Raw genomic sequence first — 13,537 nt, 5'->3', positions numbered from 1 at the left:
ACAGCGAAGAAAATGTTATAACAATATGCAAAGAGAGAAGGAAAGGTTTTCTGGAGCTAAATTCAGGTGTTTTTTATGGGTTTGACTGTTAATAAGTCTAATGGATAGGAAGATTAAGATTTGCATGCTAAACATATGTGGTTTACACGATTTTAGGAAAAGACAAATGTCGGCCAAAATTGTTCAGCTATTACGTATTGATATACTTTGCATACAGGAAACCCATGTGGGTTGGGCAAATAGAGAATACTTAAAGAATTTGGGAATGGAGCTGGTTGTTTGTTCCAAACCAAACGGGAGTCAAAAGAGGGGTGGTGATACTCAAAAAAAGAAGAGGAGTGGGAGAGTGCGTCAAGACCTTATCGGATAGGTGGGGTCCATGGGTCATTGCAGAACTTAAGCTGGGACATAATAGATTTACTTTGTGTAATGTTTATGGGCCAAACCTGGATGATGCCGAGGTGTTTAATTTTCTTAACCTAGAACTAGCACAATGGATTTGTGTTGCTGTGCGGGGACTAACATTAACATTTGTGCAGATCTGAATGTTAGATCCAACCAAGCGAACACAGGCAGAAAGAAATTAGTGTTTGCGGCAATTCAGAGACATTTCTTGGACCATGGTCTCTATGATGTGTGGCATGCAAAATATCCCAACGACCCGGGCTTCACATTCTTTTCTTCCCCTCACTCTAAATTCGTAAGACTGGATTATTTTTTCACCACCTCTGTTTTTTTAGCTAAGAGTAATATTGAAATTCATCCTAAACTGATTTCCGATCATAATCCGATTGTATTAGATCTGGCACTAGATTTTGAAGGAAAAATAGAATCCCCTCAGTGGTCTTTGAGCGGAAACTACTTTTAGACGAGGAGTATTGTCAATTTATGCAACATATAGTTAAAGAATTTTTTGACATCAATAGGGACACGGCAGCACCGGAGGTAGTCTGGGACACGTTTAAATCCGTGGTTCGGGGAGAAACTCTAAGCTTCTCTGCATCTAGGCACAAACAGTTGTGTCTCAAACAACAACAAGACTTTAAGCAGGTTTTGAAGGCGGATAAAAAACTTGCAGAGGTTATTAGGCTAGGATATGAGAAGGAAGAATGTAGTCTCGCCCCAGAAGATCTCACTATTAAAAGGGCTAACGTATATACCAATATTGCCGATCAATTAGCAGCCAATTATACACAACACAAAGAAGCAGCATATGAATATGGAAAAAAAGACAGGTAGGATACTAGCGAAGAGGGCAAGGGAGAAAGCTGTATATGGTGATATACCGAAAATTAAGGACTTACAGGGGGTTATGCAGGAGACGAAGCAGTGGGTGTTAACTGGTTTCCAAGAGTTTTATCAGCAGTTATATAGCGACGAGATTGGTCAGGCAGATGCTAGAGAATATTTAAGCGATATGAACTCTGTAACTCTTTCTGAAGCTCAACGAGTGATATTGACGGCACCTCCAGACTGGGGGGGGGGGGAAAATAGAGTCAGCAATTTTGGGTCTGGCCCAGGGTAAGGCCATGGGGCCAGATAATATCCCCTTGGAGTTTTACAGAAAATTTGGGAATGAGCTAAAAACAGAATTAGAGTTTATATGTCAGCAAGCATTTCTAGGAAAGGCTCCACGGTCATAGACAGAAGCTACCATTGTGATATTTAAAAAGAAAGGCAAAAAGGAAGACGAAATGTATTCAAAATGGATTGCCAATAGGTTAAAGGACTTGATGACAGGTCTTGTATCTATAAGACAACATGGGTTTATACAAGGAAGAGGCACCACAGACCACATAAGGCGAATAATATCTCTGCTGGATTGGTCACAGGGGACTGGTTCCCCTGTGGGTGTGGCCCTGTTGGACGCTGAAAAAGCATTTGACAGGGTCACATGGACCTTTCTGTGGTCTGTATTGGCAAAAAAGGGGATTCCAGAGGAATTTGTCAATGGAATAAATCCCTGTATATTCAACCATCTGCCACTATTCGTATATCAAGAAGGAGCTCAGGGATAGTGCGAATAGCAAGGGGGACGAGGCAGGGTTGTCCCTGCTCGCCCTTGCTGTTCGCACTATATATCGACCCGTTTATTGGACATTTGGAGAGCAACCTGGCTATTAAACCATTGCGGATAAATAATTTTGACTCTAAAGTTTGCGCTTACGCAGACGAGATCGCTATAGTGACATCAGAGATGAGTAGTGCCCTACCTATCATAGTGAAGTCTGCGGAGGAATTCGGCCGGCTCTCTGGATATAAATTAAATATCGATAAGACACAGCTTATCCATTCAGCGGCCGGACGTCCAGCAAATCTAAAATTTGATGAGGAGGCCACATATTTAGGCATAAAGCTCACTGCCAACATGGAAAAAATTATCCCTATCAATTTAGATCCTATCATTGGCACATCGAATAAAACTCTGGAAAGATTAAACAATTTGAACCTCTCACTTCTAGCTCGCAGCAATGTGATAAAAATGCTAATTTTCCCTAAGTTTTTGTATATATTTCGTTCAATACCTCTACTGATATCTTCTGGTTACTTTGGTCAAAATTGATAGGATGTGTTCGAGATTTCTCTGGGGGTTCCACCGGGCCCAGAGAGCATTTAAAAGATGTGTGATGTCAAGGGAAAAAGGGGATGGGGTATACCGAATTTTCTGATTTATTATTGGTGTGCGATATTGCAACATATGGGCTTTTTAATCTTATCTGAAGATTCTATGGAGGATTATATGATGCCATCCATCTATGAGATGCTTCTGGGTTCGGAGGCTAAACAATGTTTTAACCGTATCATCGAACCCAGCTACTTCAAAAAAACAAAGTTTAAAATTGTTGAAACAGCGTTTGCCGTATGGAGGAATATTAAAAAAAAGATATCGGCTAGGCTCCAACATAAATATATATACACTCCATTAAGGAATTTTTCATGATGGAGTTATATCTAGGTGGCATAACTTGGTGATTAATAAGCTGGGGGACCTGTTTCAGGGAAGCGAGTTTGTATCTTTTGAGCATTTAAGGAAAGAATATCAGCTACCGAGAGTCGATTTTTTTTAAATACCTACAGGTACGAAGTTTTTGTGCTCAGAAATTATCTAATTCTACATTGGCATTGGGAAAAATCATGCTGTTTGAAGCAATCAAGGATGGGCATAAAATTGGGCACTTATACCAATTATTTATGGAGAAAGTTGAGGACGATTTAGAATTAAGAGCGATTAAGTGGCAAACTAAACTGGGTGTTGAGTGTGTTAATTTAGAAAGAAGCTTGGCGATTGCTAGTAAGGTATTACTTAATGGTTCATTGATAAGCCAGCATTATATGTCAATTTTCGGCTATACTACACACCGGGCAAGTTAGCCAAATGGAACTCTGGGAGGGGGACAAAGTGTAATCGCTGTAACCTTTATGCAGCGGACGCTGCACATATGTTTGTTTTATGTCCAAAACTGGGCCAACTGATAGCTGATATTGAGTGTTTTATTTCAGGTAATCTGGGTATTGTGATTAAGATAACAACACTATTGGTTATCTTTGGTTGTGAAGAGAGCACGACTCAACAAGTTTTTGATTCTGAGGAATGCTTTATTTTTATTTGCATGTCTGCATTTCGTGCATGTATTACATCGCATTGGCTTGACGAGGAACCACCGAATTTTAAAATGTGGCAAACGAAGCTCCTGTATATGTTTCATTTAGAAATTGCTCTGTATAAGTTGAAGGGTATAAGGAAAAAAACTTTCGGAAGCAACTTATGGTCCCCTATAACAAATTGGATAGGACAGTAAAGGGACACGGCGTAAAATGCACGATCTTGGTAACGTAACCTGTATATTATTTTTGTCCTTTCTCTTTTGTTCTTGACCTGTTTGCTGCCTTAAAAAACTTAATAACTATTAAAAAAAAAAAACAATGGAGTGCTCAATGCTTCTAATGGCCAGTAGAAGCCCAGAGCTCCAACATTCAAATGTTTGTTCACAGCTGTTGTAGTGAACTAAAGGCCTCATAGAGCCCAAGGGGATTTTAATCCCCTCGGGCTTCGCATTGCATTTGTTTTACAAATTAGAACATTCTGCCCTCCAGGGGCGGAATGTTCTAATAGCCTTAGAGCCCTCTTTAGCGGGCCCGAGCTGAAATCACGTTGGAGCGAGCCTTTAACGGCCGGTAAAGTCCGCTAAGGCAGACTCTAAGGCTAGATCGACAGCTCCTTATCCATGGACTGGAAATAATTTGTAAACTGCATTTATTCGTATTGGCCACTACAAACAGCAATCTATTTCGGATTGGAAAGTGTTTTGAGCAAAGGCAATAAGTTAACGTTTTCCAGCCTGTGGATAATACAATTACTATTGTGAGGCTATCGTCTGTGAGTTGCCAGGCATGTACCTATCAAAATTTCACAAGCCAGCAATCAAACAGAAGTGTCTTGTGTCCACACTGTCAGAAGAGCACAGACGTGTTCAAACTGGAACAGAATATTGCGTCTTTCTCCGAGCTCAAAATACAGTCAACAGAAGCAAGTCTTAGAAGCTTCAAATGAAATTGCCATTAAAGAAAAGGCTCCAATTTATCTTAACTACATCAATATTTTTGGCACACAACCTGTTGAAAATGTAGTGAGCCATGGAAAGAAGTAAAACAGTATTTTGTCAAAGTATACAAATAAGCTTCAGCATTAAAAAAAAATAATAATAAACGTACCTTTTTTGGCACACAACCAACATTTACCTAGAAGAGATGAGAAATGAGAAACATCAAAATTTGTAAAATATTTTCACAAAATATGATTTTCATAACATTTGCATATGAGCAGTAATTGCGGTTGATAAGGGGAAAGCAGGATTTTTCTGGTTAATTTTAGGACCTCCCTCCTGTAAACTTCCTGGCACTGTGTAACAAGCATTGAAAATGCAATAGGTCTCGCCTTTGATTAAGTTCACTTAAACGTGTGAAAGCATTCGATATTCTAATATCTCTCAGCATGTCTTACTGAAGGGCTCTCCTGGTTTCTTTACATTACATGGAACAAATGAAGCAATTACTATGACAGGTATAAATGATTTCATGTGATCGGATTGGCCCAATAGCAACTTGGTAGTGGATGGCTGCGCTGCGCTAGCAAGAAAGAGGAGGAAACGAGAAAGCTGTAGCGCGCTGAGAAACGGTAGAGGCAAAGGAAACAAGAATCCCGGACCACCTGGCGAATCCGAAAGCACTGTGAAGCGGCATTTTAGTTGCTATGACAACAAAATGGCTTTGAGCTGTCCACAGTCCAACGGACATGCTCATGCTGTTTGCTATGGACAAATGGCAAGAGCAGCCATGTTTGTCCATGCAGACGCGTGCATTAAAGCCCTCGGCACAATCGATTCCAAAAGGTACTCGCAATAGCGAGAGCAGCGCATGCCCGGCTTTCGCCAGGCGAGACCTAAAAAACTGGTCTAAACTTCCTGAGATCATCAGAAACACTTTTTGATGGGAATGGTAGAGATAAATATGCCAGAAAACAGCATATTCTTCGTTTTCACTACTGAAAAGCTTACCACCATATTTGGAGTTTTTTAAATGACTAACATTCAACAGAGAAAGACTCCTGTGGCCCCACCATAAAGCCTGTCAAAGTTAGGATGCAATTCTGTCAAGAATGGTGTTGGATCAACATTTACAGCAGTTATCTCCACGAAAGACAAGTTTGAAAAGAGAGATACATTTACACTAAAATATAAGAGTGGTGTCCCAAATACACTTGGAAAACCTCTGCAGCGTCTTATAGCCAAAAGACTTGTGGGACGGATAGCCACTGATGTCAAAGAATGGCAACAAATTAGCCATCCAAAACAAGCACTTAGATTTTCCACAAGAACCCCTCTTCAACCCAATTGCTATCATGGTGGAAGAGCTCACTATCCCGAAAGGGCTGACAGAAACCGACCTGCAGCACTTGAAAGGCATGCCCTAATTTCTTTATTGTATCCATAAAGGCTACGATACATTTTCAAGTTATTGGTTTAACACGCTTTCAAAACCAAACAAAAGAAGGGGATTCTCAAAATATTAATGGCCCTAGGTGGTAATTCACAACTGGCTACTAAGCTCCTGTAAGAAGTACAGAGAGGAGCCAGAGTAGCGGAATCCAGGTGTGACCTGAGAGTCAATGTGGCCCGAGAGCTGGAATAAAGGCAGAGAAGCAAGCTTAAACCGAACCTAAGCATATGGGATTGTAGAAGAATTAATGTACTGAAAGAGGAAGCTGCATCTGGCAGGAATCCAGAGGTAAGGAACATAGTATGCCTACAGAGCCGAAACAGGAGCACAGTCAGTATACAAACACACACAGTAGGGAAAATCCTAGGATAAGGAAAAAGAAAGGGGCAAGGAAAGACAATGGAGGGTAGGACCGTCTCTAATAGAAATAAACCGAAAGTGAGGAGTTCAAAGTAGAAAGAGTTGTCACTTTGTGTAATCACATTGAGCCCAGCACTTGGGCCGAGGAAATTTAACGAATTACATCTTTTCAAATTCCATTACTCCCTCCATTTTCAGGATTTGTTTTATTTTGACAGTTGAGCAGGTAGCGGCTCGCATATCTCTTTGGCACCAACATCAACGTTATATGAAGCTAAAACGAGGAAGGATGTACATTTCTGGAGGGTTTCTTCTCAGACAACTCTGGGTGAGAAGAAACCATGCTCGTTCCAGGGGTATTCAGAAGCATAAGGAGCCCTTGGAAGAGCCAGTCAGTATACTACGAGGAGCAAAGAGGTATTCGGCAGTAGTGAAGCTGTGATAAAGAGGGAACTGTTCCACACCAACTCTGAGCTCTCAATGGGTATCTGCACCATGCAGTTTAGGTTTTATGGCTGTGGCTAGAGACACACAAGTTCTCCTGAACTGCAAAAAGGGCTGGTCAGTTCCATGCCTGCACATCTCACAATTGCTCACAAAATCTTGATGACATTGGAAGCATAAATGGCAACCCCCTCCTATTCCTTCCTGTTTTGCGTGCTTTGTGTCTGCATGATTCTTTTTCAAGAGAAAACTACAAATGTTAATTTGCCTTGCCATTATGTAATCATTAGTTAAGTTACTTTGTAATTCTTGCAGATTTCAGGAAGACTTCTGACCAAAGCGACTTGGTGAATTTAGACTTCCCCATTGTAAAGTCTTATTTCGACATTTCCTGAAAGTGATCAATGGATAGATCTTCAGAACAAGTAGATTTAGAAACTAAAAGAGGTAGTGCTTTCTCATTGCAGGCATTGCTTCATATGGAGCACAGGTCACCCACAGAAGTGTCTGAAAGACAAGCCAACGCAAGGTAGATGAGATTAGGCTTGCTCAGTGGCGGTTGGTGACATTTGAAAGTGGTGTGGCGTAAAAGTTAGGTATAAATGTTATGTCGCAAGAGCATGAAGCGTACCAGCCAGACCATCAGAAAGGGTGTTTGAGGGTTCTTCCCCAGAGAAAGTTTTAAAGTTAACAGTGGCAAATTGTACATTTTAAAGCAGATTTGAGAAAGGAAGGTTTATAAAATCAATTGTGAATGTGTAGTGTTAAAATATTTAAACATCAAAAATTACTCAATTTTTTACTGCATTAAATACGTTCAATAGATATTGTAATGAGCAACTTCTACAACTGAACACAAGTACTCTGAAACTACAGAAATGCAGAACATGAGCAATCTGGTGATTTGGCAGCTGTAAATAAACAGTTTAACTGTCGGATCATAGTGCAAAACCTGCCATTGTGAGCAGATTTGCACCAGTAAAGAATGATTAACAATTAGTTAAGACCAGCGTCCCAATGTTGAGTCAACTGTGGAGCTGGAAGTAGTCCTACTGGAGTGTGTAGAGCGAAAATAAACATGCACAATGCTACACAACCCTGAAAAATGAAAATCGTGTCTTGAATATTAGATGGTGACATTCATATTTGAAACAATTGAACTTGCCTTCTTTAGGTTGATAATTGTCAATTAATAATTAAAAGCTAAAAAAAAAAAAGCAAATTCAATTGCTTCAAATGTGAATGTCACCAATTAAAATTCATACCAGAATTCCCTTACTCTTTATTTCGCTCTAAACACATCAGGGAGGAACATATTCTATCACACAATTTATGATTTCCCCAAAATTAAAACCAGTTATTTATGGAGCTTATGGCTGCGACAATCAACGGTTACCTGGTTTGGACAAATGCCAGGCACCGTCCCAAGTATTAAGACACATTAAATCGCTTAGCTTCCCAAGACTCTATAGCCTGCAATGTTTATGCTGCCTGCGGGCCATATACAGAGTAGGGCTCTTTTATCCAGTGCTCAAGACAGCGCAACCTTGTAAGATATACACAACCCTGGCACTAAAGAAATCTCTGCACAATGAAACATTGATTAGATCAAAGTAAGAAGTGGGTACACCAGGAGCTTTGGAGCAGCCAGAGACCAGTGCCTGGGGTGCAAGCTTTTGCAGTGTTGTCATACCCGAGTGGACACAACACAACTTGTATAAAGCGCTCTGCAGTTAGACATAAAAGTGCGTTTTCCACCTCTCATGATTCTCTGGTATAAACTACCATTCTGGTCCGCCATGCAGTAATTAATAGTTGAGGGCTTTGTGGCTGTTTGTGTGACAGGGAGATATGCTGTGCATGAAGGAAACAGAAGGTGTGCCTCCCATATTTTGTGGACCCACGAGAAGGAGTTTTTAAGCGGCATTTAAATTCCTGCGAAGGCAGGGGCAGCTGCATTCCTCAGTCAAGTCAAGTCAAAGGATTTATATAGCGCACTACATACCTGGAGGGATTCAAGGCGCTTAGGAAGGGGAGGAGAATTACTTGTCAAATATCCACGTTTTAAGTTGCTTTCTGAATGCTAGGTGGTTCTGGGTAAGGCGAAGGTAAGCGGGGAGAGAGTTCCATGTTTTAGCAGCCAGGTATGAAAAGGATCTGCCTCCCATGGTGGTCTTGTTGATGCGAGGTACAGTGGCGAGGGCTTGGCTGGAAGAACGTAGTTGGCGGGAGGGGGTGTAGAAGGACAGTCGTGAGTTGAGGCATTCTGGACCGATGTCGTAGAGTGATGTGTGCGTGGGTAAGCAGTCGGAAAGTGATCCTCTTATTGACGGGTAGCCAGTGGAGGTCTTTAAGGTGACCAGAGATGTGATCGTTGCGTGGGATGTCTAATATGAGTCTGGCTGAGGCGTTTTGGATTCGTTGGAGTTTCTTCTGGAGTTTTGCGGTAGTACCTGCGTAGAGGGTGTTTCCGTAGTCCAGTCGGCTCGTGACCAGAGCGTGGGTGACTATTTTCCTTGTTTCGGAGGGGATCCAGCGAAATGTTTTTCTGAGCATGCGAAGAAAGTTGAAGCAGGAAGAGGATACGGCGCTGACTTGTCTGTTCATTGAGAGTGAAGAATCCAGGATGACGCCTAGGTTCCGTGCGTGGTCAGTCGGGATGGGTGCTTTTCCGAGGGCTTCCGGCCACCAGGAGTCATCCCATGCAGAGGGGGATGTACCTAAGATGAGGACTTCTGTTTTGTCTGAGTTCAGTTTCAGACGGCTTTGTTTCATCCATTCGGCAACTTCTTTCATTCCTTCGTGTAGGTTGGTTTTGGCGGTGCTGGGGTCATTGGTGAGGGAAAGGATCAGTTGAGTGTCATCCGCGTACGAGATGATGTTGAGGTTGTGTTGGCGTGCGATGGCCGCGAGGGGGCTCATGTATACGTTGAAGAGGGTGGGACTGAGTGAGGATCCTTGTGGTACGCCGCAGATGACTTCAGAGGCCTCGGACTTGAATGGTGGAAGGCGGACTCTCTGGGTTCTTCCGGTGAGGAACGAGGTGATCCATTCAAGAGCTTTTCCTTGGATTCCGATGTTATTGAGGCGTTGTAGGAGGGTGTTGTGGCAGACTGTGTCGAATGCTGCAGAGAGGTCGAGGAGGATGAGGGCGACTGTGTCTCCATTGTCCAGTAGAGTACGAATGACGTCTGTTGCTGCGATGAGGGCGGTCTCAGTGCTGTGTTTTGCTCGAAAGCCAGATTGTGAGGGGTCGAGGGATTTGTTGGCTTCGAGGAAGGCGGCGAGCTGGTTGTTGACAGCTTTCTCGATGACTTTGGCCGGGAATGGGAGAAGCGAGATGGGGCGGTAATTTTTGAGTTCGGTGGGGTCCGCTGTGGGTTTTTTCAGAAGGGCGGTGAGTTCAGCGTGTTTCCAGTCTTCCGGGAAGGTGGCGGAGTTGAAGGAGCAGTTGATGACGTCTCGGAGGTGCGGTGCTATGACGAAGTCTGCTTTGTTGAAGATGTGGTGAGGACATGGGTCTGTGGGGGATCCTGAGTGGATGGAGTTCATCAGGCGGATGGTGTCCTCAGTGGAGATTGGGTTCCAGTCGTTAAGGGTGTTCACGGGGGGAAGATGATCAGCAGATGGTAGGGTGGGTTGGTTTCCGGGTTGGTTGTCGAAGCTGTTGTGGATGTCTGCAATCTTGTTGTGGAAAAATGAGGCTAGGGAGTCGCAGAGGGTTTGAGAGGGGGTGATGTCGTTGGAGTTGGCCGAGGGATTGGAAAATTCCTTGACGATGTTGAAAAGTTCCTTGCTGTTGTGAGCGTTGTTGTCGAGTCGATCCTTGAATGCTGTTTTCTTGGCTTTTCGGATTAGTTGGTGGTGAGTGCGGGTGGCGTTTTTGAAGGCGTCCTTGGTGCTGGTGGTTGGGTCTTTTTTCCAGGCCTTTTCAAGGGAGCGGCAGAGTTTCTTGGACTTCTTGAGATCATCGTTGAACCATGAGGCCTTCTTGCTGCCAGGTTTGTTTTGACGTTTTTTCAGTAAAAATAACTCCCCCTCTCAGTGCACGTTGCATACTGTTATTTTAAAATCATAAATCTTCTTGTTTATAGTAAGATTCCAGTTGATCGGATCCCCGTTGTCAAAGAAATACACACTGTCAGGATTAACTGAAAAATACACAGGAATTCAATAGCAACCACGAAGCTATAGCGACAGTAGGAAAAAATCAAAAAAATTAAATCCATATTTGTAAAGCGCAAACTACTCACCCTTACGGGTCTAAAGGCGCTGGGGGCCGTTGTGGAAATTAAGTGAGGTATTGCCCAGAGTCACATGGTGCTTAGCTGAGCTGCCGCAGAAGCCGGGGATCAAACCGTGAGCCCTGTGCTCTAAAGTCAGCCAGCCAAGGTTGTAGATGTGCTCGCCTGCGGAGGCTTTTGTGACCCGGCCGGATCATTGTGCTCTATCTGCGCTGGTGGGACCACCGAACGGAACCATTGTGCTACGAAACACCGGCAGCACCAGTGACTGGCCATCCCCAAGATCCGAGAGCCTGCCGCCATGAGCCGCGAGACGATCCCCACGAACGCTCGCTCCCATCATGACGGCACCCAGCGTAATAGGAGACGCCCAAACGTAATCGACCAAAACAACCACCTCGCTTCACTCACCCAGTGCCCATCCTGCAGGAAACACCCGCTGGTACCGGAGAAGAGAGCTGAACCAGCGTGCGGGCCTCCTCGCTACACCATCATTGCTGTGTGTCGGAGGCCGCAGGATCCCACTCACACTATCAAGCGGGGAGCATGAGGAGCAGAGCAACCGGAGCAGGGCAGTTAAAACGGGGTGCGGCAGGCGCGCGTGAAGTTGTGCTGATCCCAGGGCGGCATAAGCAAAAAGAACAAGAAACAAGCAGCCTGGGAACGGTTTTGGGGTATCACACCTCATCCCCCTGGCTAGCATGAATCCAGTGGTGCAATGTGCATGGAACCCATGTCTGGGCATACCCTTCATACTTAGGGTGACAAAAGCAAAAAGGACAAATGATGGATGAAATGCCGAACAATGCAAACATTCACCCCCAGTCACAAAGATCTGGGTTTAAGCCATCATTTTTGCTCACCGCGCCTTTGGAATCAGCCATATACAAATCAGTCTAGACCCTACTCCTCATGGGAACAGTCAGGGCCGAACTGCCAAGCCAAGTCCTTCCTGGACCAAAAACAAGCATCCCTGGACTGATTGGCGGGTATCACCCCACATCAGCCAAGCTAGCTTGAACCCAGTTGCGCAGTGAGCTCGGCCCAGGGCAGCACATTCAATGAAATACAGAGCAGCCTCTCAAACAAGCTCCTTTTTTCACAGTGAAGGGGGCAACCCACTTGCATTTTGAAGTGGAAAGAGATCTTCTTGCAGGCATGTGCAGTGAGGGGCTACAGATGACTGCAGGGGGGGGGGATGTCTGGGGGCTCCATTGGAACCCCTTTCAGCCGTTCAGAATGCTGCCTTCAGGGGGCACCCTGACAGTGTGCCTTCCTTTTTGTGAAGCACGGTCAGTGCGCCTCCTAAGGGCATGCTTGCCTCTGCGCCTGCATTCATAATACGGTGTTGGCACAGAGTCAAAGTGATTCCCTCATTTGCATGGGGCCATGCCTCCATGCAAATGAGGGAAAGCCCTTTAAAAGATAGTGCTGGCACAACTTGCATGCCAGCAGTATCTGTATTAGAGAAGGGGCAGCACAAACATCTGTGGCCCCATTCCCACTTCAAAAGTTAATTATTTTCTGAGGCACAGGGTCAAGACTGATTTGCATATGGCCAGGTCTAAACTGGGGTGGAATGGTGAGCAAAAGAATGATGGATGTAACCCAGATCTCTTGACTGGGGGTGAATGTTTTGATTTGTTCTGCATTCCGTTCATCAATTGTGTGTCTTTTGCTTTCTTGCTTAAGCCAGGAATGCCTAGACGTGGGTTCTGGGCTCACTGTGCCACTGGAATCAAGCTATCCTGGCTGAAGAGGGGTGAAACCCCGAAACCGGTCCTTGTTTCCGGTCCAGGGAGGACCTGGCTTGGAAGTTCGGGATGGACTGTTCCCATGAGGCACGGGGTCAAGACTGATTTGCATATGGCCAGGTCTAAACTGAGGTGGCATGGTGAACAAAAGAATGATGGATTTAACCCAGATCTCTTGACGGGGTGAATGTTTTGATTTGTTCTGAATTCAATCCATCAATTGTGTGTCTTGATTTTGAAAGGGCACATGAAACAAGATATATCTTTCGGGACAAACCTTGGCTTCTTCACCCACACAACATCTCCAATTTTCCACATACCCTCTACAACACTAGGTTATGCATCAAAACAACTTTTCTATTTCTCTTGATGTCTCCAAATCATTTCACTCCTCTCTGTGAGCTCTGTCTGGCCCCCTCAACACACCAGAGGGCAACGAACCTGGAACAAATTTAGATCCTGCTTACCTACCCTTCAGTTTTTCGAATGGTGACAACCCAGTGAGAGAATGGGAAGTGGTCCTATGGGCCCACAGGGTTTCTCTCAGGATATATTTAAGCAGTGTTTTGCACAATAATGCTCTCATAATACACCCCTTCAACCATTTTGTTCATTACCTCTGCAAGGCCATTTGCTTGAAGGTAATACAATGCGCTTAGATGATGTATGATGGACAACTTACTGAGAAAGTCCTTAATCTCCTGAAATACAAATTGTATACCATTATCATTTATGCTG

The 13,537-nt window shown here is 44.0% G+C and overlaps 1 protein-coding gene across 1 annotated transcript in view; it reads right to left on the bottom strand.

Annotated features, from left to right (window-relative positions):
* The window catches only part of GSR (glutathione-disulfide reductase), a 183,159-nt gene that overhangs the window by 156,460 nt on the left and 13,162 nt on the right, over positions 1-13,537 (bottom strand). The window contains exon 2 of the mRNA XM_086961703.1: positions 4,714-4,740. Within this exon, the coding sequence (XP_086817829.1) occupies positions 4,714-4,740 (27 nt within the window). The remainder of the gene's footprint in view (positions 1-4,713; positions 4,741-13,537) is intronic.

The sequence above is a fragment of the Lissotriton vulgaris genome, chromosome 3_1, assembly GCF_964263255.1.
Source record: "Lissotriton vulgaris chromosome 3_1, aLisVul1.2, whole genome shotgun sequence".
Lineage (NCBI taxonomy): Eukaryota > Metazoa > Chordata > Amphibia > Caudata > Salamandridae > Lissotriton > Lissotriton vulgaris.
This window is presented reverse-complemented; position numbering and strand designations above follow the sequence as displayed.